A 27,005-nucleotide genomic window follows, 5' to 3' on the forward strand; every position below is an offset into this window, starting at 1 on the left:
CTGAACAATGGCATTTCCGAAATGGTGCTTCCTTCCTCAAAACTTTTTAAGTGATATGATGACATCCTTTCCAAGCTATAGAAGATTTTGCTTGGTAAAAATTGGCGGAAGTTTCTATTTTTGGTACATATTTTTTAGAGTGCTAAACTCGAATCCGCATTTTGAGATCAAAATTTTTTCTGGGAAGTTTTTTTTTTTTCCACGGAAAAATCTTAAATCCAGTTTGTTTTTGCATATAATGTTTTTTCTGTTTTGTTTAAGATAGAAAGGACTTCACGCAAATCTTAAGAAAATTTAAATAGGCTGAAAGTTTTCTGATGAAAAGTTCTCATTGACTCAAAATTGCTAAAAGCGCGCTTTCGTACAGCATTGGGTACACGTTGCGAGTGTTACATGGTTTTTAGGAATAGTGTTACATGGTTTACATGGTTACTAGTGTTACATGGTATTTAGAAATCTATTAACGAAGTAAATAGACTTTCCAAACAAAATATAAATAATACTCAAATAATTGATGGACTAGTTACATATCTATATATATTTGTATGTATACAAGCATCTTTTTGTTAAAACAATCAGCCCTTATACGCCCAAAATCCGATCCGACCAACTCCAGACGGTTAGTGCTAATGCCGTGTGAAAATTTCTATTTACGTTTGAAGCTCGGAAACTATAAATTTTTGGAGTATGAGAACTTTTGATCAGAGTGTTTTGAACTACAACATATTAGATTTTCAGCCAATTTTAAAAAGAATTAATTTCCATATGATTTGCGTGGGGTCCTTTAGAATATAACTCCGAACAATTCTATACGAATGGAACATTTGCTAAAGAACAAGATAACAATTTAAAAAGCAAAATAATAAAAAATTGGAAAAAAAGAAAAAAGTTTTATTTAGGAAGTTTAGTATACAATTAACCCGTTTCTAATAATAATATTATTCAAGGTATCCTAGGTTGGTTATTACAAATAATATATTTATATGTTATCGTTTGCTTTGAAGTTTTCAAAAACTTTCAAACTTAAATGATTGCACAGATAAATACATGAAGATAAAAGAAAATAGCGAAATGTAAATAGTAATTATAAAAGATTGCAATCTAAATTAACTTGACATGCAATATACAGAATTTCACTAATTTATAATTTCATTGCTTAGTAACGATGAGTCCTATACAGCAGAAAGCAGAAAATAAGCTTACTGGTAAGCTTATTTTCTGATTTTTTTCTTTCATCTTAAACTCACTTAAAATTGCATTTTTTAGAGGCATATACGCATTATTAAAAGTGATTTTTATCTTAGGGTAATTATTCCTTACTTTTAAATGTCTGTTTCGCTGTCGTAAGTTTTTCCTTCAGCAACTCAGGATATGTAGTTAGGTTTTTTTCATCAAAAACCTGAAGTTATGGAATTTTCTTTTTTTTTTTTAAATAAAAATAATAATAAATTTTTTTTAGTAACATCATTCTTATTAAACTAAAAAATTACGAACCAAGAAAATACGTCAAAATGTGAAATCGCCAGTATAGATCATTATTATTCAAATCCAGGCAATCGTATATTTCTTTACAATTAACAAAATGTTCTAGCCTATGTAAAACTATATTTTATTGACAAAAATTATCCTTGTTTTTGTGAAAATATTGACATTTAAGTGGGAAGGAAGAATGATGAAAGTGAAGCAATTACGGGTGAGCGAAGCAAGCGGGTGCTTCTTAGTAGGCTAAGACGGTGTAAACAATTTTAATCACTATCAGTTAAAATGTATAAATATATATAAAAATTTATAACCATTTTTATTAGAATGTGTGTCATTACAGGATGAGAATCGAATATCCATAAATATAACAGTCAATTCATCAGAAGCTATCAATAAGTACAAATCTACAATCACTGTTCAAAATTTAGACTACAATGATACAGGTTTTTACATTTGCTTTTACGAGGGAACAACGGATTTCACATCTGCAGTTGACAATACTACCTCAATATATGTCTTCATCAATGGTAAGTATTTTTTATTATCATTATTATTATTAAAACATTCCTAAAAGAAATGCTAAAATATTAAATTTTCAGATAATAATTCTTATAAATATATATTTCTTTGTAATTCTTGTGCATATTGCATTTTCTATCCTTAGAAAAATATAGCAAAATCAAATCAGGCTTTGGTTTGAACTATTTCCAGAAAGCTGGAAATGATTTTATTCTACTTTAAGCATCCCGAATCAGAATATAAAATGAGTTTACGGCTGGTTTTGAAATGAGCTAAACTTTAGAGAGCCAAAAAATTGCTATATTTTTGGCACTTTCTTATTTTTAGTCTCCTAGCATCTGAAGACTACAAACTCAAAAATTAACAAAAAATCAAAATTAAAGATCAGTAAATTCTGCATCGAATGATATACTTAAATTTTAAATTTAGCTGATTGGCCAAACTCAGTAATCAAAAACATTAGCAATAAATTTAACTTGTCCCCAGTTGGGCTCAAAATTGGTTCAATATGAGTCCTATAAGAACATGCACCGAGGGACCAATATTAGGATGTCTAGATTTTGTAATATTCGTCATAGAATGGCCTATTTAGGACCTAAACTTGGCCATTATAGAACATATATTAGCTAAATAATGTATATAAAATATTGGGTGAATCTCACAATTCTATATAGTACCTATATTGGTTGTAAAATGGCTGTAAAATATCAGGTGAATCGGAAAATTCTATGTAGGACCAATATCGGAAAAATAACGGCCTTTTCAACCCTTATTGAGCCAAAATGAATATTAGCCCAATGATAATCCAAGTTGTTTTGCTGCTAGGGAATGGACAAAACTTTTCGTTTCGCCTAAAAAAAAATTGAGCTCACTTTCAAACGCCCGTAAATTATAAATGTTGCTCCAAAAGAGAAAAATGGGTAAGAATGATTTAGAGTATCAAATTTTGTTTCCAGAGAGCTCCAAAAGTTTCACAATTTTTCTCATTTTTAAGCATTGAAACAATAAAAATAAAAAAAAATATTCTGAGGGTTTTTTTTTTTTTTTTTTGCAAATTGTAAGAAAAGTCAAATTGATTTTATTGATTGTCTAATTGATTTTTTGGGAATCGTTCATGGTCAAAGTGTAGAAAAACCCTGTTTAGTGCTTTATTTTCACAATGATCTTAAAAATATAATGGTTTATTTTTCGCTTCGCATAGATTGGATTTGGCACACTATTTAGTGACCAATTTATTATTTTCCGATTAACACGCACAGCTTCAGCACTCAGTCGTGCAATTAATTAAATTTACGCTTACAGCGCCATCTATGTTGCATGGGAATAAACAGTATTTGTTTTTTTCAGATCCTATTCACTTGTTCCTTGAGAATTCTGCCATCATATCGGGTCACTTACTGATTCCGCTCCTCCAACATCGAAAGAGCGTCATTCCGTGTCTACCCACTTCTCCAGACGTGAACGTGACCCTCTGGAAGACGGAGAGCGAAGAGGATGTCGGTGAGATGGTCCAAACAGGAACGGATATCACATTTGATCCAAGACAAGGATTCCATCTGCACTATCCAACCATTTACTTCAACGGCTTCTTCCAGTGCAGGGCCATCCTAAAGGACAACTACCAGGAGATAAACCTTACACTCTTCTATATGCGTATGTCTATATGTGCATGTCATTCCTTATATTGTTAGATTTGCACATTTTTGAGTCATTATATAAGAAATAATCCCCTCTTCTTAAACGCTTTGTTATTAGAATAGTATTATACTGGACCGGGATAGCCTGGCTGGTAGAGCACTGGGCCCGAGTACAACAGGTCGTGGGTTCAATCCTCAGGGGCCGAAAACTCCCCGTGTAGTAAATGGTCACTGGTGTAGTAAATGGTCATCACAAAGAGCTCTATGTTCTCATAACAAATCATACCTCTGGGTGTTCTGATCCAGGAATCTCCTTGTCTTCTGAATTGGTTCAAAATTACAAGGCTACGGAGCTAAACTTTAGTAGTCGTAAACCCAAAAAAGGGTCGGCTGTTCAACGACGGTTATAAAATATAAAATAATGTCGTACTTGAGCCACGATGGCTCAGGGGATAGAGAGTTCGCCTTCCAATGAGGTGAACCGGGTTCGAATCACTGCAATGATTGGTCAATACGAATTTCGTATCCGGCTTGCATCGACCACAGCGTTGACGGGAAATATCCTCAGGGGTAGACGGATCATGGGTTAGAGTCTCCTTGCCTGCAGGTTAACTGTGGGAGGTTCTCGCGATTTTCCTCTCTATGCAACGCAAATATGGGTTAGTTCCATCAAAAAGTCCTCTACGAAAGCAAATTTCTTCCAATACATGAACCAAGAGTTCCCTTGTCGTCTGTATTGGATTCAAAATTACAAGGCTACGGAGGTGAACATTAGTAGTCGTAAACCCAAAAATTGGGTCGTCTGTTCAACGACGGTTATAAAAAAAATAGTTCACTTAAACAGAAGAAAAAATAAATTTGACTAAAAAAATGTATTGGACTAAAAAAAATCATAAATGTTTATGTCGTAATAGCACAATGCAAGTCCTTTTTCAACTCTTAACGAACATACCATTTTCTGTATCTTTAATATCTTAGCAAGGATATCTTAGCAAGGCATCGGAAATTCGTCGTAATAGCGAATTTCTCTTAAGATGCTCAAAATATCGAGCTTTTACTGCATGCGTATCACGGCATCTCCTATTGTGAACTTCTACTACATTTACTGTACTTCAAAGTGATCAAGAAAAATTTTTTTTACAGCTGATACCTTCAATGATCCCCAGCCTTTCATTGACAGCTCAGGAGCGCAACATCCTCTGGTCAACGGGACATTCGTCTTGAAGTGCGTCGTCGATGCTGAACCAGATACCAGGTTGTTCATAGAATGGGATTACCCAAACAAGAATGTGAGTCTCGAATACTTTGTCTAAAGTAAGAACTCCCCTTGCCGTTCGTCTAGACCCGTGTGCAAAGACTATGGTATCGAGGTATAACAATTTCAAGTAGGGGTGTGGGGTCACTGTTTAGGACTGGTTTCGGCGAGAGAAAGGGACTCTTTTTTTCTTCGGTGTTAGCCCTCCTAGAGTGAAGAGAAACTACCCTCCCTTGAAATGCGCCATTATTGTTTGCATAGCACCAAACGGCCTCAGACTTTGCAGCGGGTGGAGTTCTTCCTGTAGAAAAACTATAACTACACGCGGTTTCGGTTAATTATTGACTAAATGTAAACAATAACAAGAGCTTTCTAAAAACCGGAAGAAATTAAGAAATTTTCCGATGTATCTGTCCGCTTACGTAATGCTTACGAGGCGATGTGCGAATAAGCTTAATATTCTAGGAAGTTTTATTATTGTGCTCACATATATACTTAATTTTACCATTCATAAGAGTTTTACGCACAGACAGCGGACATATCTCGAGAGTGGGGGGCTTTTTCCCTCCCTGTATGCATATATATATATATATATATATATATATATATATATATATATATATATATATATATATATATATATATATATATATATATATATATATATATATATAATATTTTATATATATATATATATAATATTTTATATATATAGTATACATAATATTTCATAACGGTATTTTTTTAATATTGTTTTACTTTTTTTTAAGTTGTGTTGGCTGGGACACTTGAAACCGTAAGTTTCCTTATCGATCAGCAAAGTATGAGTACGGGAGGATGAGTTAGGAATGATTTAGTAACAGTTTTCACCCAGAAAATGTTAAAACTCGCTTGAAATGGTGACATTTTTTTGTTAGAAAGTCTATTCAAATTTTTACTTTAAACACGAAAAAGTTATCTATTTATTTATTATAAATTTCATTACACAAATATTGAGTAAAAAAAATTTTAATTTTATGAAGGGCTGTATTCCTTTATTTATAAAATGTTAGGGGGCTAGAGCTCCCTCTGCCCGCCCCTGTTCCGTGTTCCCCGGTTTTACGTACTTTATAAATCCTAACAGGTCGTTAGCCTAAAACAAATTTAACAACATTTCTATCGCAGCATAAATAAAATGTAAGGCTTGACATGTTTTGAATGTTCCCTTATTTGGCTATATTTGTATAAAATAGCACCGTGAATATAGCGCCGTTTCTTTGGTGAAAGCTTTCGAAGTGTTGCCATAGGTAGAGAGTTCTGCTCTGCGCCGTGTGCAGCCCTTTTCGATCGCCAATATAATATCATAATTATCTAAATTGGCTCCATACGGTGAAAACTCTAAGACTTATATAACAACTTTTAATTATTATCTAGAAAATTCTCAATAAACTTGAATGCATATTATGACAACTGTAAGAACTGATTTAAGATATTTTAATTATTATTTTTTAAATATGATAAAAAAATAATAATAATAATTTCATTATGACAGAGTGATCGCATCAATGTGACGAGGCCCCATTCTCACTGGAAAACAACCCGAGGTTACAAGCACCAGGAAGTGACCACCTACCTGACTGTGAGTAACGCTTTGTTCAACGACAGCGGAGTTTACACCTGCAGTGCCACTGACCACTCCTTCAAAACTGGTCAAGCCACTGCAAACATTGTCGTTTACGGTAAAGTCCTTTCTTTCATTCGTTACAAAAATACAAAACTAAAACATGTTGTTTCGGAAAGTAAATTCGTTTCTTTTTCTTTAATGAAAATAAAAAGCGATTTTTTTTTTGCAGTGAGTAACTATTTTATTGAATCTTGTGGATGGTTGACTGAATGTAAACAATAACAAACTTTCTAAACCCGGAAGAAATTTAGGAAACTTCCGGTGCATCCATCCTCTTATATTATAAGCGATCGCAACTCTCGAATACGCCATCTAGGGAGAAGACCGATTCCATGCCTTTGGCCCTTTTCCCTTCCTCCTCTTTGCAGTTGTATAGGAATGCACTACTATATTATTTCCTTTAATTAATATTTTTCGTTTTTAAACAATAAAAATATTTTTTTAAAATTTCCATGATGCTTTCTTTCAGAACTATGTTAAATGTAGTTTTCATTTTCATATAGTGTCCCAACTTAAAAGATTTTAATCTATATGAAAATCAAGACAAAAACTAACGTGCTTCCTTCAGACAGAAACTAAAGTACTCCTTCCAATGAGGTGAACCGAGTTCGAATCCCACCAATGGCTGGTGGATACGAAACCGCATCCGGCTAGCACTGATCACAGTGCTGACGTGAAATATCCTCAGTTGCAGACGGGTGATGGGTTAGAGTCTCTTTGCCGTCAGGCTAACCGTGAGAGGTTCTCGAGGTCTTCCTCTCCATGAAACGCATATACGGGTTAGTTCCATCAAAAAGTCCTTCACAAAGGCAAATTTTTCCCAATACTTGATCCAGGAGTTCCCTTGTTTTCTGGATTGGGTTCAAAATTACATGGCTACGGAGTTGAACTTTAGTAGTCGTAAACCCACAAATTGGGTCTGCTGTTCAACGACAGTTATATAAAACAAAATAAAATTAATCCTCACCGCTACCCTATATACGTTTTTAATCTAACTGTTTATTTTAAATTTTACAGCAACACAACAACCAATCCATGTGAACTTCACAACTGATATGAATCTGTCAGAACCAGTGGTGCACCAAGCAGGCCAGAACGTGAAATTCGTCATAACCGTAGATGCATACCCAAGCAGCGTGTCCGAAATCTACTGGTTGAAGGATGGTCAGCTCCTTCAGCCAGACAACAGTCACTTTCGGATAGAGACGAAGGAGAAAACGGTAGTCTTGGAGATTCATCACCTCCTACGCTCCGACGCAGGAAACTACACTCTGGTAGGAAAGGTTAAAGATGTAGTCAGCAGCATATCCATCATTCTAGAAGTCAAAGGTTCGTTCTAATTATTGTTGTTGTTATTTACGTCGCGCTAGAGCAGCACAATGGGCTATTGGCGACGGTCCGGAAACATCCCTGAGGATGATCCGAAGACATGCCATCACAATTATGATCCTCTGCAGAGGGAATGGAACCCCCACTTTGGTAGCCCGATGACCTGTGAATGAAATCGAGCCTTTTACGGTAGAACAGTTTAACGAGGACCCATACCACACACCCTCGGTCCCTTCGTAGACTGATCCAAGTGGTCACCCACCCGCACGCTGACTGCAGCCAGTGATGCTTGAATTCGGTTTCTACTGGAAACCTTTGTCTTAACGATCAGTCCACTGCGGGACTCGTTCTAATTATAGTCTTATAAGAGCAAGTTACACGAATCTCTAATGGTATCTTAAAAGTTTAGAGAAAAAATAGTTCAAGTAAACATGGAATTAACCTTAAAGTTTCAGATGTTGGAAAAATCTCCTCCAAATATCAAAAGGCAAATCAGTTATGTCACGATTAAGCAGTGGAGAAGTTATCAACAATTAGTTTGAATTTTGAAACTTTATGGTTATTAGTCATGGTTGAAAGTCAATTTTTGATTTTGTTTAAATTTTCAGGCTTAATGCAAAATTGCGGGGGAAAAAAATTTTTTTTGAGGGGGGGGTCAAAGCTAAAGATCCCCTAGAATTGCAAGTAAAATACATATATTTTTACTTGCTGCATTAGTCAGTGTGAAATGAATGAACCGCGGCAAAAACTATTATTCTGTGTTCTACCAACTTTCCACTCTAACTAGACTTCCAGTGGACTTTTCCATCGAAGGTCAAAAGTCATACATAAATTTTAGAAACTAGGCTAATTTCTTAGATTTTGACCGTCAGAGTAACTTGAGCAAGCTGTAAACCATAAAAGTATGTATTTGGTGATTACATACTAATAAGCAGTATCTAAAAAAAGTCAACATATGTGTGGTTTACATATATTTGGCCGGACTTCAAAAATGACATAAAATAAGTTAAAAGCTGACATTTTACTAAACTTTCTGGGTCATTAACTGCCTTAGCCAAAACCATGAAAGAAATGAGCTGGAGAAGAAGCCATAAGTATTGCAGAACAATATTAATTCGCAGGATTCAACTTAAATAGTTTGAGGCCCGTAGCTAATTGAATGCAAAAAATAGTTATGAGAAAGCTATTTCAAAGTAGAGGTTCAATATGAACTGTCTGCGCAAGTGATATAATATTTTCGATGTATGCTGAATCGAATAAAATAACACCTAAGCCCATAACTATTAAATAGTTAAGAACTTCACTTGCCTCGGTAGCAGTGTTAGGTGCAAGCAAATTCTAACTCATACCTATGCTTGCACCTAACATTTCTACCGTGGCAAGTGAGGCACTGAATTGATTCGATATTTTATAATCAATCGATATGAACACTTCTGTTTACAAGATAGGTATTTACTTTATTTACGTCACACTAGAGTTGCACAATGGTCTATTGGCGACGATCTGGGAAACATCCTTTAAGATGATCGGAAGACATGTCATCCCAATTTTGATCCTCTGCAGAGAGGATGGCTCTCCTGATTTGGCTACCTGCGTTCGAAGTCGAGAACTTTACGGTAGCACAGTTTAACGAAAACCGATACCGAGCACCCACTATCCCTACGCAGACTGATCAAAGTGGTCACCCACCCGCTTACTGACCTCAGCCAGTAATGCTTGACTTCGATGTTCTTCTGGGAACCGTGTCCCTGTGGGACTTCAGTTTACTAACATCTTAAAAGTTATAAGTAAAACGTAACTATTATGCGCAAATCTTTCATAACTTTTAAACTGTCAGTGAACTAAAGTGTTCCTACCCCTTAAAGTTAGAGAAATTTTCGCACATGCTCTGTGAAGCTGAAATAGCGTGGAGAGGATAATTGTTGTCACCTATCTTCCTTTAGATAAGCCAATTGTATCTGTGAGGAATGGGGAGTTTCTCTACAAGGTAGGGTCCCACCACACGCTGGAATGTCATGCTGATGGTTACCCGGCTCCCATACTCTGGTGGAAATGGAAACCTTGGAGCAGTTCTGTTTCCAGTTATTCGTATGGATGGCAAGACGTGGAACAAAACGGGAATTTCCCGAACGGAGAGAATGTCACCCAGGTGAAAAGTCTTTCACTGGTGTCATACTTACAGGTGACGGCGGTACAGTCTGGACACTACCAGTGCGTCGCCAGTAACGTCATGGGTCAAGACAGTGTTATTACTCCTTTTATAGTCACAGGTAATTATATTTCTATCCACACTTTTTTTGCGAATGCAATGAATGAAAAAAACTAGTTTCGGTTATTTTATTATTTAGGATTTTAACGGGTCAAAATCAGTTTCGAGAACAGCATCAATACTCAACTGGATTTTAGCTTTCAAGGACTTATAACTTTTATTCAATTACTATTTTATCCCACTGTGGTTTTCTAATTTCCTTTTACATCGTTGCTTTTAGCTTGTTTTGTTTTAATTTTTTTTAGCTATTTTAACTTCTAAATTTTCCATGTGTTTTCATGTGAATGTGGCATATTGGGCCTACGGGCGTAGGTCACGGTAACTACCTTTACATTCGCACTATAGCTGGATAATGAACTGGCTTAATTTGTCCAATAAAAAAATTTGTTGGGTATTTTTTAATATCCTTGTTTAGAACGTTTGGTGAGCAGGATTGAATAAAGTATTTTTAAAAAAATATAAAGTATTATTAAAAAAATGTATGTTCTAAAAAAATATCTCTAAATAATAGATCTCATGAAACTTCAATCTCAAAGTGCTGTAAATAATGAGAAAAAATGTTGGAACAGTACCGAATTCAACTGGAAAAAAAATTTAAAAAGTGTCAGTCTCTTAGTTTTAATAAGTGCTTCATCGTTGTGATAGCACCAAAACAGTCAACGAATTTTATTTAAATTTTGAACAGGACCAAAGATGACACGTCTTGCTTCCTGCTTTGGAGTATCCTCATGTCTTATTAATATGATGGTGTCATTTAAGAATGAACTTATATTAAATTATCTATTGCTAAACATTTCTGTCAAATTGTTGCTCTTGTAGATGCAGATAAAGGATTTGAGATAGAGCTGTCAGAAACGAAGCCTGTCGACAAAGACACCGTGGATTTGATTTGCAAAGTGAACACATACAACTTCAGTGGTGTGGAATGGATTTGGAGACCTATGGATTCCAATGGCGAGACAAAATCTTTATGGAACATTCAAGGTATTTATGAAACGTTTTTTTGCTTCTCTTTTTAAGTTCATGGCCTTAATTTTAAATAAGAAATCCTCCATAAAAAACATTTATTAAATCTTTTTTTTTAAACTATATGGATTATTAACATTTAACCACCTGGATCACAATTTGTAATACTGTGAGAAGCTCCTGTGAGGTAGCGCATTTTTGATTTTCTGAAATGCTTGTAAATTTTTTTTGGAAAAAAACAATTTTTTGGGTTTACGACTAATAATGTTCAACTCCGTAGCCTTGTAATTTTGAACCCAATCCAGAAGACAAGGGAACTCTTGGATCGTGTATTGGGAGAAAGTAATTCACTATCCGTACGTAACTTCTTATTTTTGCCTACTAAAACTTGTTAGCAGTAACTACTTTTTCAAGTTCTGCAATTCAAGTTTTATGTTTATAATTCATTTGTTAGCTTCTGTAGATGTAGATGATTGGTTCTCTCTTTATATTTATAATATTTTATTGTCATTTTTTCGGACATTTATGTTTAACCTTATTTTTTTGAAAATTTCATTCCTCTTTGAAAATGTGTTCTAATAAATAAATGTCTTCCATAGATGTGAACATGAGCAACAGTACAACACCCTATTCTCACTCTTCCACGATACATTTCCAGCCCATTCATCGGAACATGAGTGGGGAATATGAATGCATTGCTAAAGGAGCGAACAACAACAATTCCACGGATTCCAAACACATACTCATTGACGTTAAAGGTAATGCTATAATGAATCTGGAATATAGTGAACACACGGTTGTAGGGGAATTTTTTAGTAGTCCCTTCTCAGGATTTTTACTCATATTTGTAAAAAGAAATTCCCAGTGCCTTCCCTGCACATATTATACACAATATATTAACCGAAAACTCTGGAAAATTTTCCATATAACCAGGGCCTGATTATGGCCCTAAACCCAATAGTCATGGGCCTAGGGTCCACAATTTCTGAGGAGCCTCAAAAATTTATAAAAAGTCTAATGGATGGTTTAAGTACTAAATAAAAAATAATTACAGCTTACAATAAAAAAGTAATTCAGCTAATCAGTGACTTTTAGCAAAAATCAATGATTTCAATTGTTTGTGGTCACCAAACTATTTCTATTTTAGCATAACATTGTTTCGTTGTTTTATATTTTGCTTTAATTTACAAATACGTAAACTTTATCTTCGAAATATAATCTTCAATTGTCTGCTTTCAACATTTCTTAGAATGTTTTCGCTTGAATCATGCAGTTCAATAGATTCTTTTTCATTGTTAGGACTAATTACTCGAAATATTATGTAAACTTCAGTAATTTAATTTCAAGATATTTTGTAAGGGGCCCGGAGAATTGGGTGGGCCTTGGGCCTGAATTTGTCTTGATCAGCCCCTGCATATAGCCTGCTTCATTGCTAAATGGCGGCGGCTGTTTGCGAATTGCCATCATATTCTATGAGCTCATGACGTATACATTAATTTATTTCCTTTTTGACGAAAATTCTAAAATTATGCATTAAAGTCGGTGGATGACGGATATGCGTATAAGTAAATGAATTCACACCAGTTAATTTTGCTTCAACTTTTTGTTTCAGAAATTCAGCCACCTATCTTGAATAAAACTAACTTGGGAGGTGGCATCACCATCTTAATAGCTCCGGGATCTCTCCAGGAATTTTATTGTTACAGTTACGGTGTACCAGCCCCCGTCACCTCCTGGATGAAGGACGGTGAAATGTTGGATGCTGGAGGAGTGGACATAAGTGAAAACAATCAGAGGTTAACCATAAGGAAGGTCATGGAGCGGGACGCTGGTTTTTACGAATGCCTAGTCCAGAACAGAGGTGGTACAATCAGAGCCAACGCTACCTTGGATATTTTTACTGGTTTGTGTTCTCTATTCTTTTTATCGGAGTTTTTTTTTTTTTTTTTTGAAACCCATCGAAAGCGTAAATATTGGGGATTTCTTCTTAGCAATATCCAAGAGGCGGTTCCTCTTCATGCTCTCTTAAAACCTTTTGCTTACAGCTGGTACATCATGTGGACCACATGTGATGATAAAATATGGTATACCGTACGCAAAGGGTTAAGGGCTTTTTTCTGGTAAGCGCACCCTGTAGCGATAAAAAGAAAATGTTCTCAAAATTGTTATTCTGAAAGTCTATACTAATTGAGAATATATGAATTTTAATTAAATGAAACCTAATCTTTATTTCCATAAACGGCTGTTATCAAAATCTTTTTTTTTATTTATTCTGCACCGACCTTCTGATTTTTGGCTTTTTTCGTAGAATATTTTTTTAAAAAAATTTAGCAGTTTTTCAAAATATCGCACCACATTTTTATAGATTTCTTAAATGTTAGTTTGATTAGAAGAATATTAACAATTAAATGACGTGGTTCCTAAAACAGTGTGAGCAAATAATGGCGTGTTTTTTCTTCGATTACTTTCCGTTTTTTTTCTTAAATTTTATTTTATGTTTTTTGTATAATGTAATTTTTTAAGATTTTTTTACGTGTTTGATGTATTTATTTTAGTTGTACTGACAACCACTCGTTTTTTTCTTTTCTTTTTATCGACGGTGGCTTACTTGACAAATTTTATGAGAATAAATATCAATAAAGATTAATGTATTGTTCTAGATAATCGAGATGCTCTCCACCAAAATGCTTTAACAACAGGAGAAATTACAGCCCTGATAGTCTTTGGAGTAGTCGCCATTATTTTAATCTTCGTGGTCTCTTGCTTAGTGAAAAGGATAATGAAAGAAAAGGTAGAAAGATACTGATTCTACATAAAAATTAGTGATGTTTTTTGTTTCTTCTTTTTAATGAAAATATATATTTACTTTTTTTTTAAAACCAGAAACAAAAGAAGGAATTGGGTTTTATAAGCCACAATGTCTTTGAAAGAGGCTACATCGATATCTTCAACCCTAATCTGCCGCTAGAAGATCAGATTGATCTTTTACCTTACAAACACAACTGTGAATTTCCAAAAGAAAGACTCAAATTAGGTAAGAATTGGTCCTGGTCGATGTTAAAATTTTTAAAACTATGATATATCGTTGAAAAATATCAATACTTTACAATACATTACTGCATTTTCCATAACTATTTTACATATTTCTTAGATTGGGCAATGTTTTTTTTTTCTTTTGCAGAAATAAAGTGAAAAAACACACACATTTTTTTCTAAAAACCTTTTGGATCACGTTATTATCGACATTTATCGCAATTTTTTGACAATTTTTTTCGGTGTTTATCGCCTGCCGATATCTTTCGATATTTATGCATTGACGATATTTATCGCGTGTTGATATTTTTAATAATCGGGAATCGAAATTTATCATGTGTCGATATTTATTGAATTCATAATGTATCCTTAAAATAAATTTTAGATATCATTATCACGATTATTCGCAAATCTCAATATTCCACGATTACATCGATTTGAGCCAATATGGCTCAGGGGATAGAGCGTTCGCCTTCCAATGAGGTGATGTGAATTCCGGCTGGTTGATATGAATTCCACATCCGGCTTGCACCGACCACAGTGCTGACGAGAAATATCCTCAGCGGATCCCCTGGGAGGTTCTCGTGGTCTTCCTCTCCATGTAACGCAAATACGGATTGGTTCCATCAAAACGTTCTCCACGAAGGTAAATTTCTCCCAGTACCTAACGCAGGAGTTCCCTTGTCTTCTAGATTGGGTTCAAAATTACAAGGCTACGAAGTTGAACATTATTAGTCGTAAACCCAAATTTTGGTCGACTGTTCAACGAATAAAATAAGATACATCGATTTGAAAAGCTGTTTTACCCACTATTGGCACAAATATTTCTCATACATTTTTAAATCAAGTTATATGTAAGTACTTTTATTACACATTGAATGAGGATGTTCCATAATCACCCCCCTAAATATATTATTAGAACACACTGAGTAAACGTAATATTTAACTAAAGAAAACAAAAACATTTTTAATTCGACTGATCATTAACATAGAACGTTAGAGTATTAGAGTTAGAGAGAGTAGCGACGCTAGAGAAAGGATATTACCTTCATTTTTTTCACACGGCAATCAATCTAATTTCGAGGATTTCATTACCGCCTACCTTAATAATGTTTCGTCAGATATTTCTAGTGTTTTTCCTTGCATGACTAATATAATCGTCGTTGAACAGCCAATCCATTTTTGGGTTTACGATCACTAATGTTAACTCTGTGGCCTTGTAATTTTAAACCCAATCCAGAAGACAAGGCAACTCTTGAATCAAGTATTGTGCGAAATTTGCCTTCGTGGAAAATTTTTTGACGGAACTAACTCGCATTTGCGTTACATGAAGGGGAAACCTCCCACGGTTTGCCTGACGGCATGGGGATTTTAACCTATGATCCGTCTACCACTGAGGATATTTTGCATCAGCACTGTGGTCGGTGCAAGCCGGGTGTGGGATTCGAACCCGGTTTACCTCATTGGAAGATGAATGCTCTATCCCCTGAGCCACCACAGCTCTTGCATGACTAATAATCATTAACTTATTCTTAGACATGAATTAAAAAAATATATATGAAGGGCAGTGATCGCACACAAATATTAATCCTTAAATGAACCGCCATATAACCAGCATTAATTGGTGGCAAAAATCAACTTATCACAGATATTTGTAATTAATCATTATTATATGAATGATTTTCAGGTAAAACACTTGGGCAAGGAGCATTTGGACGTGTTGTCAAAGCTGAAGCAATAGGACTAGTGGATGGAGAAGCAACGACTACGGTTGCAGTCAAAATGTTGAAAGGTCTGTAGCATATGATTTTATTTCATGCACTGTAAACCAAACACCAAGAACAAATCCTGGTGTAGTGAAATTCTTTTGCACTACTTGTTGTGAAATAGCTGTTACCATGTTTGATAATCAGTAATACTAACATTTCTAATTACAGTAAGATATGATACACAATTTTTTACGATAATGAAAGAATTAATAACTCTAAAATGCATAGATATATAGATAGATATATATACTGTACCGAGCACAGAGGTTAGCGTCAATTGGAGATGAATATAACAGTCCTTAAAACTCCAAAAATGTATCAGTAGAATCTTCCAGGAAATTCAGCAATTTTTTGCATTCAATTACAGCAAGAATAACCGGTTAGTACACAACAAATCACAGGCTTTGAAACCTCAGACGGTTCACAAGAGACTCACAAATCAGAACACTATTGCAGTCACCAACAGACTGCAGTTCGCTACCAGTACTTTCCTGCTAATACTTCTTGTCTAATTCCGTAAATATTAGTCCTATCTCTTCGAGACTCGAATTTTCCAGAACTCTAATTTTGTCGCCAAAAATGGTTGCCAATACGCCAAAGTTATCGCCAAGTCTGAAAAAAATGTCACCAAACCGAGTTTTCCTTAAGAAAGCATTAAGCGTTATTTTCTCTCTTAATTATGTTAGAATTACGCGATCTCCTTGAAAATTTTCTGATTAAAATGATTTACAAAATTATACACTTATTCACAAATCCTTAATCATGCACTATTTCTTAAAATAAAATTAGTTAATCAAGCACATTAAGCGAAAATGTAAATTAAAACAAGGCCGAACGGAAGAACAAGGCCTCCTTTTCAATTAACAGTTTTTTTTAAAAAAATTTTATAGTTTTTATGACTTTCCTTCAGTTTAGAGACATTTGCTTAAAGTGCCTGATGGAAGTTTTTCACCAAGAAATATTATTTTCATTATAATCTAGTCCAAATAAGCTTTTCAATCAAAATATAAAGTTTTTACAAAATGTAAATACTCAAAAATACGAGATATGAAAAGCAGTTGTTACATTTATTTATGAGAAAAACCTTCTTCGTGGCAACGAGGCGCCTTTGTTCCACCTTCTGTGTTTAGAATTCCCAGGCAGCACTAAAATTAAAACAAAACGCAAATTCGTGTGAAACCTGTTTATTCTACTTTCAATTGCAATTAATAACCATATTCACTAATACAACATAATAATAAACCGATGAACTGGTCAAGGAAGGCTCCAATGATCCTATAGATAGTAGTGGCTCTCTAACATACAATGAAATCTATGCAAAAGTAAAGGCCGACAATAACAGGACTTGGAGGATTCCACCTAGTCGTGATTGGTATCAACAAAATAGTCCTGGGACTGCCCTGGAGCTAAAAGGTGATAGGAAACTGCAGACAGCTATCACAAGACTAATCAGTGGTCATACCCACCGACTAACATTTGTTTGTCTAAAATGCAATGTGCACCAGGCTACACCTACCTGATCATTTGCTGTCCTGTATGGGGCTAGAGAAGAATTTTATCTTGGAAGGTCCGGCGATGGTACATGATTTTCTGTCGGTGAACGGTCTTCTGGACTTGGTCTAGATTTGTTCTGGGCCAAGTGGAATAAGTAACAACAACAACAACTAATACAATAATAGAGCAAGGCGTATATTCCTGGAAGACGAGTTATCTTGTTCGTCGCGATGAAAGAGTTAAGAACTTCTTTATAGTTTATTTATTTTATTTTTTTAAGTAACACAGTGGTAACCTTTTTTAAGTTTAGTGCATCAATTATATTTGAGAACATTTTTGCTGGATAGGGGGGTATAATTCCCAATAAGAGGAAAACGGTTCTAAATCTAGTGCTGGTAGTGTGGTCAAAACCAGAGAAGGAAAAATAAACTCGATATCTGTGTATGATATGGAAGAAAATTTGAAAGGCCAGAAAAAGGGGACAACATGCACATTCAATCCATGTTTTGATAAACTTAGTTGGGATTATTTTTTTTTTGAAGCTAAAATTAACAAGAACTTAAAAATTTTAATATATATAATGTGTGTTAGTTGTTTAGTTTAGCCTACTAGAACAAAATATATTTGCTACTGCGAATGACAGAAATAAGTGGTTGTTGACTTCCACCGGTGAATGTTGACAATCACATAGTCGCTTTGGTAAATGTCAGAAATATATACCAGGTCTAGTTAAGTGCCGTTATCCGGTATACCAGACACTATCCTGTATACTTTTAATCTATCCTCGGCAGATATTAAATACGACGAATAAATTAATATCAACGAATAAATTAATATCAAATCGGATATAACAAATATTTCGGACATTCACAGGTGAAAGTAAAAATTCTTTTGATTTGCCGCGTTCAATCAAAATTCTATTTAACTAATTTGAAGATATCAATATAATAAAAATCTTTTTAAACATTCGTCAACAGATGGTGCTGATATGGAACAGAGGAAAGCTTTGATAGCTGAGTTGAAAATCCTCATTCATATCGGGAAGCATGTAAATATTGTCAATTTGTTGGGAGCAGTCACCAAAAACATAGGGAAAGGTGAGTTCTCTTTTTTAATTCTAATGAACCCACACACATGTACTATTATTTTAGATTTAAAAAGCAGTGAGGTTTGACATTTATCTCATTAATATATTATGGTATTATTTTTGAAAAATGAATCCTACTCACGAAACACCTATAGTTTGTCTACGGTAAGAACTCCCCCAAGCCACACAGTATGAGTCCATCTGCTGCTATGGAAACAAGAATAGCGCATTTCAGGGAGGGTAGCTTCTCTTCACTCTAGGACTCACACAACAGACCGAAGAAAAAGATTTTCTTTCTTACCCCAGTTCGAGCCAAAACCTATCCTAAACAGTGACCGACACCCCTACTTGAAATAGTTATAACTCGTTTCCATAGTCACCACCGTGAGTCCAGACAAATGGCTAGGGGAGTTCTTGAATTAGACAAACTATATCCTACATTTTATTTCATTTAAAAAGACAATAGATACGGATGAGATAATATATCAGAAATTTTAGGACATATATTGTTAGCTGGAAAAAAATTCTTCTTACACCACTTCACTCCGTAAGGAGCATAAGGTCTTAATCTTGTCCTTCAAATCCCCCCCCCCTGTTGGTGGACAAGAGCTTTATTTCTCTTCATATGTTTTATTTATTGTCTTGAATTCATTCATAATAGTTCTGCCGTGCCGTGTCCTTCTGCCGCGCCGTATCATTCTGCCGCGCCGTGTCATTTATACGGTGCTCCTCTTTCGTTTACGTTGGGGTGTTCAGTCCAGCTCCTGTTTTGAATTTTTCCGGTTTTCTGATAGTGTATCCAATCTATCACCATTTCTATATTAAATAGTAAAAGATTAATAGTGACCTATCTACCCCAGGAGGAGTTTTCGGATAAGGGTTCGACCCGTTTCCACGTGAGAACCAAACACTACAAAATTACAGTAAAATAAAATTAAAACTGATACAGATCGATACACATTAGAAAATTTTAACAATATCGATGACGTATAAACTTCAAACAATAACTCAAGTATTTCAAACCATGTAGGAAAGTGAAAAATACGAAGTTGATAAATACTCAAAATGTGGCCATGCACAGTAAGAACAGATAGTTCAGCATCAACAATGATATTTATAAAATTTAAAATCAATCATAATAATTCCAAAAGGGTTTTAGGGTTAAAGCCGATGTAAAATTTCGGAGCAGGACATCAAAGTGTACGGCTATCACAAAAGAGGTCATCAGTGACTGAAAGTTCTCCATGGAAGGGAAAGGCCCCTGATCAGAAAACAGTAAAAGTGTCCGGCTCAAAATAAAAGATCAAAGGGATCTTGAAGAGAACCAGAATTCTTAAAAACATGTCGAAAGCGCTTAGAACATCTAAAAGAGTAATAAATAGTAAAGATTAAATAGTAAAATATAAAAACAGTTTGGTTGTCGAGAGAAAATAGTGTTTCCATAAGAAACCTCTTCCTCTTGCAAATAATCAGGTTTTTTAACCTCGCGTTCTTCGTTAATGATTCATCAGATATCTACCCTGCTTTGCAACTTTAATGCGAATGTGTTTTTGTTATAGATAATATATATAAAAGTCATAAAAACTATAATTTATTAATGATCTAGGAGAACTTTACGTGATCGTAGAATACTGCTGTTATGGAAATCTTCGTCACTTCTTGCTGAAGCACAAGGGATCCTACCTCAACCAATTAGATCAGAGACAGTTAGATGCCTCTCTGCCTGCTTTACCCCTCTTCAAAGACAACATGATTGGAATGGATAATCCCACCTATAGGTGATTCTTTTTTATTTTTTATTAATCCCCCATCAAGCAATGACGTTTACAGTTTGGTAAAAGTTCAATCATATTAAAGCAGACATTTTTACCAAGCCACTTTTGTAAATCCTATGTTTTGCTGATAAGATTTACCAAACTTCTGGCTTTTACAGCAGCATATACGTGTCAAAATCAGAGCAGAGCGTCCTATCATAATTTTTTTTTAAAAAAAACAACTTATTACCAAATTTTTTTTATAGCTGAAACATATATAGAGAACTATTTTTGCTACAAAAGCAAAGAACAGGGAGATTCAATTCAAGAATGTCAAGGAATTCGTCCCTGCTAAGTGTTCATGCAAATCAACGCTCTCCTCCCAATGAGGTGACCTGGGTTCGATCGCAGCGATAGTTAGTAGATTCGCATTCCACACCCGGCTCGCACCGACCACAGTGCCGGCATAAAATATCCTCAGTGGTAGACGGATCAAGGTTCAGCTCAATGGAAGGCGAACGCTCTATCCTCTAAGCCACTGCAGTTCAATTTTTTCACAGTTTAGGAGAGCTCAAAACATTACAATTTCCATGGAGGCAATAAATTTATTCAGTGAGTCGCATTGGCTCAGAATATATAAAGCACTCGCCTCCCAAGTGGTAACCCAAGTTCGAATAGCAGGGATGGCTTATTGATACGAATTCTGCTCCCGGTTCAGACTGACCAGTGCTGATACAAAATCTCTTCAGTGGTTCACGAATCCTCTTGTCGTCGGCCTGATCGTGGGTGATTTTACCCTCCATGTAACGCAAATACTAATTAGTTCCATCAAAAAGTCTTCCACGAAGATTAGTTTGTCCTACTGCTTGATCTAGAAGTTCTAGTCTTCTGGGTTGGGTTCACAGTGAAAGAGCGACGGAGTTGAAAAACGATAGTCGTCAACTCAGAATTGGGTCGACTATTAAACACCGGTTTAAAAAAAAAATTTAAAATGCTTCCACGCGTATTGTGCTGTTATCTAGTGGAAATTCCGGAAGTACCACTAAAAAGTGTCACTCAGGAAACATGCTAAGGGAGTTTTTGTGAAAATACTGCCTTTAAAAATGTTGGTACCATTTAATTTCTCTCAACTAGCTTACAAGAAATTTACATCTGTTTAATTAATTGTAGGCAACAATCTCTAAATTACGCCGACTTGGCTCATCATCAGGGTGTAAATGATTCTGGAACAGGCATTTCCGTTTTTACGAGTCCATCCGGAAGTACTACCACAAGTGAGAGGTATTTACGGAGTGCCTTTTCTCTTCCCTCATCAACCGAAGACAACTGGAACGAGGAGGCAGGCATCACTACCTGTGATCTTCTATGCTTTGCATTCCAGTGTGCAAGAGGAATGGAATATCTAGCCTCAAGAAAAGTAAGTCATTCATATTTTTAGAAGGAGCAAATTAGGTGTCAACAATTATGGTGTCGCCAGAAAATGGCTGAAGCATTAAAAAGTAAATTTTATTGTCCACATTAAGACTTCAAACAAATTCAAATACGCTAAAAAATTAATTATCAATTCAAATGTTTTAAGTGAAAACAAGTGAGATAAAAATAGAAAAAAATTTAAAGTAAATTGCTACTAAGGTCAACAAAGAACAATTTTACTCTAGCTACTTTTAATTAAATAATTTTAAAAAAATTTCTCCCATATGAAACTAAAATTAATTCATTAAATTTAATGAATGAATTAATATTTGAAAAAAATTTATTAACATCAAGTGTCATCCACAAGTTTAAATAAATGTATTTGAACTTGAGTGGATAAATAAAAAGTATTTTATAAACAATTGAAAATTTGAACAACATATATAAATATACTAGTGGGCTGCGCCCCCTGCTCGCTAACGCTCGCCATCCCCCGAAAATTGCTACGCAATCTTATATGTTTTTTTCCGCAAACCAAGCTCGCTTCGCTCGCTACTAACTTAGGTGCATTGCAAATGCACACAATTCTAAGAATTCAAAACAATCATTCAAATCCATATAATAACTTTTTTTTAAAAAAAAAATTACATCTTTTTAGTAAATACTAAGTCATTAAAATAAATTTGAATTCTAATAAGTGACATGTAATTCGTTAAACCTATTAGAAATGTGCTATAGTATAAAATCTTAAGATAAAATTTCTAAAACTGATACCTCTTTAAAAAGGTTAAAATTTTGGCTATAATTAAGTCTATTAAAAATTGAAATAAGTGAATTGCAAATGGAAAAACCTGCATAAACAAATAATTCTAGTAAAACAAATAAATTCGTGATATAAATCAAAAATCGTCAAACAAATACGTAATATTTAAATTCGTGAAAAAAAAACCGCTTTCGACAAAATACTAAAATAGAGATCTATCGACAAAGACTACTCACTTCTGCCTAGCTTATGCTCTCTCTGGTTATTTCAGTTTCCGTTTTTAAAAGCGCTATATGTTGAGCCATCTCAGCTAGATTTGGCATGTGACATTTTTAGTGGTAATCATTGGTCGATTTTCTAGCGTTGCCATTCGGGGAGTTGTAATGAGGTTTCTTTTTGTCGCCGTGTAAGAGAAATATATATATAGATATAGGGAGAGTGTGAAATTAATAGTATAATTTTTTTTAAAAAAAAGCGCGAGATATCAGACAACTATAAAAATATAAATTTGGTGACGTGGACCACACGTGCTACCACGTCATGTTCTTTATTGAATTTATCTGACAAAGCGAATATAAAGTAATTAAATATTTAAATGCGCGCAATAAGTTGGAAATTATTACTGATGTTATTTTTAAAATATGTAAAAAACTGAATCACTTATTATAAAATTTAAAACACTGACTAACGCTTATGCAATCAGAAAATTCCAGTTCGTTTTTTACTCATCCCTGTTCAGTGTTTTCATCTCAGAAAAAAATGGGTGAGAATTTCTCACCCTTTCTCAAAAACAGGGTGAGATTTCAAAAATTTAAAAAAAAAAAAAAAAAAAAAATTTGCTGCATCATCATATGGAAAATGTACTACATCTACTTTTTCATCAGCTATTCTCATTAGGTTGCTCAAATGCGTATTTGTTCCGTTTTGATCGTTTCTACCCACATTTGTTTCATTTTCATTTGTCCGTTTCGGAGTAGAATATATTGGCTTTACAAGGTATTTGTCCATCTTACATTGACGAGCAAAAAGTTTGAACATCTTACATGAGGAAACTATTACCTACGGTAAACACGTGGTTGCAGAGAAATGCGTTCTGAAAGAGGTTCCGTGGTTCCGAAGGATGGTGTTCTGTTGTTCTTAAAGGTTCTGAACAATACTGGTAAATAGGGAAGCTAGATAATGGGGCAGATGTTGAAAATAATAAAAGATCCAGGAAGAAAAGTGAAACGGATTTTATTCTAAATGGCGCAAATGAGAATTTTTTTTCAAAATGCGAGAAATTCGCGAATTTTGAAATTGGTTTATAGAATGCACGAATTTCTCGCGGTAATCATTTTTTACTGCGAGAATATAAAAAAATATGCGAGATTCTCGCGTTCTCGCGCTGTAGTGAAAACACTGACTGTTTAATGAATGAATTAATATTGAAAAAAATAACTGTGTTAACATCAAGTGTCATCCACTACAATTTTGAAAAAAATGTTTTTGAACTTAAGTGGATGAATAAAAAGTATTTTATTAACGATTGAAAATTTGAACAAGAAGTGAGAAAAAAAGTTAGTCTGGTTGTATTTAATGTTATACTTTTATATAAAAAAATAACAAGTGGCATTTTATCTGACCTAAAAATGTGCATAGAGTATAAAAAACACTTACTCAAAGTAGTCAATAAAAGAAAACTAATGAATGATTCATTCACAGCTGATTCACAGAGATTTAGCAGCTAGGAATGTCTTGCTAGCTAAAGATAATGTAGTGAAGATTTGTGATTTCGGATTGGCGAAAGATTGCTATAAATATTCCAACTACATCAAGAAAACAAGCGTAAGTATCTCCCTTCATTAGACAAGTTAAAAAACTAACAATGTGCCAATTAATGAAACAATACAATGGAATATTTTTTGTAGGGGTTGCTGCCCATTAAGTGGATGGCTGTCGAATCGATTCGTGACAGAGTCTTCACGTCTAAAAGTGACACGTAGGTTTTTTTTTTTTTATTATTTTCTATTTAAACTGTAGGTGACGTTGTGGCTGGAATCGAAATCATAACTTTACAGCAGAGTTAGACGTCGATTATAGTAATCGATTACAACTGTAATTGATTACAGATAATTACTGCTATGTAATCAATTACTTGTAATCACGATTACAGGTAACTGCGATTACAAGTAATCTTAATATTTTATTACATCAGAGTAGAGCAAAAATGTAATCAATTACAGCAGTGTTTCCCAAACTTGCGACTTTTGTGTACCCTTTCTAAATTTTTCGTAACGCTGTGTACCACTAAAAAAATGAATGTATTTTTTACTATAAAAAAATTGCGCAAAAGTTAACAATCACAACTGGCTGCCACTTATTATTAACTGTTAACCCTGCAAAAAATATAGAAAAATATGTAATCGTAAATTTTCATGACTAGCTTTGTTTTTAAGTAAACTTTTTTGAAATTTTCTTTTGTTGCAAGATATTTCGCATAAGAACGCGTACCCCCGCTAAACTGTTCGCGTACCCCTGGGGGTACGCGTACCACACTTTGGGAAACACTGAATTACAGTAATCAATTACTTATCATGATTACAACTGTAATCGTGATTACAATACTCAATTACAGTAATCAATTACTTGTAATCATGATAACAAACAATCATAATTTTGATTACAACTGTAATCGCGATTACATAACCAATTACTGTAATCAATTACTTGTAATCATGATTACAAAGAATCAAAATAGACGATTACGTGTAATGATGATAACAGCTGATATCAAATAATGAAGTATGATATGTTTATTTTTTCAGATGGTCTTTCGGAATTCTTTTGTGGGAAATATTCACCCTTGGTGGTAATCCTTATCCCGGCGTTGAAGTCAATGAGGAATTCTTCAAAAAACTGAACAATGGGTATAGAATGGAAAAGCCTGATTTAGCTCCAGATAAGATGTAAGTACTGAAAACCGAAAAGGCATTTTAAAATGGTAAAGTCATTTAAAGATAACAACAGATATCAAATGAGTAACCCAATGATCGGTTACAAGTAATTTCATAGCTGAACTCTTCAAACTTTTTTTTTTCTAATTTTATCTAGTACCTGCATAGTATTCAGTTCTTGAATTTTAGTCTTTCAAATTATACGTATAGCTCAGACAAATTAGATCGAATAATCATCGCGCTTCAAATTAAAAAAGAAACGCTGAAAGAACGCCCTTAAGATTTTTTAGATACTTAGTTATTGCTTTGTTGGTTTAAATACTCATACTTTAGTACAAATAAGTGGCTAAAATAACCCTAAGTAAGAAGGTATGGCCCAGTTCTTTAGCTCGTTGATACAAAATGCATCATTTCAAAGAAATCGTCCAATAGTCTTTGTAGAGTAATTTACTTATTTTTATTGTTAATGAGCATTTTTTTTCCTCGAAAAAAAGAATTTATTGGTTGCAAAAATACAGAAAAGCAGATAAATCAGATACTTAATCCAATCGCTAATGAAATAACTCATATTATTTTAATAATTAATGAGAATTTTTCTTTTAAGAATTAATAAGATATTCCAATCGCTAATAAGATAACCATTATTTTTCCTACTACAGTATTCCAATTGTCAATGAAATCCATCTCATTAACACTAGATTGCCTAAGGAAGTCATTTTGACTGCTTTTTAATTTCAATTAGAAAAACAATGATGTCTATAATGGCACAATTTCTTAGAATTTTGTGACTTTTTGTAAAACATATAATTTTTTTCATTGTTAATATTTACTAATAACTTGTTAAATAACTGTAAATAATATAAAAAATGTTAAAAATTAATTTTAAACAAATTTATTTGCGCATTCACAATCCTGTCATTTTGACTGCTTTTAGGCAATATAGGTATATACTAATTTTCCGTCTTTCTAGTGTTAATATAATATTCCAATCTTTAATCAGATATGTATCTCTAATTAGTACATATTCTAATCGTTAATTAATGAGATATTCCAATCGTTAATAAAATTAACGTTATTTTCAAGTTACTTTAGTATGTCAATGAAATCCATCTCATTAATATAATATTCCAATATTTAATAAGATATGTACTTCTAATTAGTACATATTCTAATCGTTAATTAATGAGATATTCCAATCGTTAATAAAATTAACGTTATTTTCAAGTTACTTTAGTATGTCAATGAAATCCATCTCATTAATATAATATTCAAATCTTTAATAAGATATATACCTCTAATTATTAATAAAAAATAACATTTTTCTTCATCAGTTATCAACTAATGAAGAACTGTTGGTTGGACGATCCAAATCAAAGACCGGAGTTCGGTTACTTAGCAGAACAAATTGGAGCATTACTAGAATCTAGCGTTAGAAAAGTAAATATACTCATTGATTTTATCTTTCACTTCAACATGAATGAATATGGAATTTCGATATAGAATATAAGGTAGGTAGGTACATTATTTACGTCGCGCTAGAGCTGCACAATAGGCTATTGGTGACGGTCTGGGAAACATCCCTGAGGATGATCCGAAGATATGCTATCGCAATTTGATGGCTCTCCTGCTTTGATAGCTT

General features: G+C 34.1%; 2 protein-coding genes across 3 annotated transcripts in view; both read left to right on the forward strand.

The window, feature by feature from the left end:
- LOC147816631 (uncharacterized) overlaps nt 1–27,005 on the forward strand; it is a 232,610-nt gene that overhangs the window by 142,121 nt on the left and 63,484 nt on the right. The gene's annotated exons all lie outside the window — the stretch shown is intronic.
- LOC107454058 (vascular endothelial growth factor receptor kdr-like) overlaps nt 1–27,005 on the forward strand; it is a 55,524-nt gene that overhangs the window by 23,850 nt on the left and 4,669 nt on the right. For both annotated transcript variants that reach the window (XM_087149251.1, XM_087149247.1), the window contains exons 3-21: nt 1,823–2,009; nt 3,349–3,654; nt 4,782–4,927; nt 6,425–6,611; nt 7,574–7,885; nt 9,829–10,155; nt 10,974–11,138; nt 11,720–11,878; nt 12,733–13,023; nt 13,781–13,911; nt 14,004–14,154; nt 15,841–15,945; nt 18,394–18,513; nt 20,110–20,281; nt 21,428–21,674; nt 24,135–24,257; nt 24,341–24,411; nt 25,238–25,378; nt 26,698–26,803. In XM_087149251.1, the coding sequence (XP_087005377.1) occupies nt 1,823–2,009; nt 3,349–3,654; nt 4,782–4,927; nt 6,425–6,611; nt 7,574–7,885; nt 9,829–10,155; nt 10,974–11,138; nt 11,720–11,878; nt 12,733–13,023; nt 13,781–13,911; nt 14,004–14,154; nt 15,841–15,945; nt 18,394–18,513; nt 20,110–20,281; nt 21,428–21,674; nt 24,135–24,257; nt 24,341–24,411; nt 25,238–25,378; nt 26,698–26,803 (3,447 nt within the window). The remainder of the gene's footprint in view (nt 1–1,822; nt 2,010–3,348; nt 3,655–4,781; nt 4,928–6,424; nt 6,612–7,573; nt 7,886–9,828; nt 10,156–10,973; nt 11,139–11,719; nt 11,879–12,732; nt 13,024–13,780; nt 13,912–14,003; nt 14,155–15,840; nt 15,946–18,393; nt 18,514–20,109; nt 20,282–21,427; nt 21,675–24,134; nt 24,258–24,340; nt 24,412–25,237; nt 25,379–26,697; nt 26,804–27,005) is intronic.

Source organism: Parasteatoda tepidariorum, chromosome 1 (assembly GCF_982258835.1).
Source record: "Parasteatoda tepidariorum strain Cologne lab strain chromosome 1, Ptep-v5.0, whole genome shotgun sequence".
NCBI classification, from domain to species: Eukaryota; Metazoa; Arthropoda; class Arachnida; order Araneae; family Theridiidae; genus Parasteatoda; species Parasteatoda tepidariorum.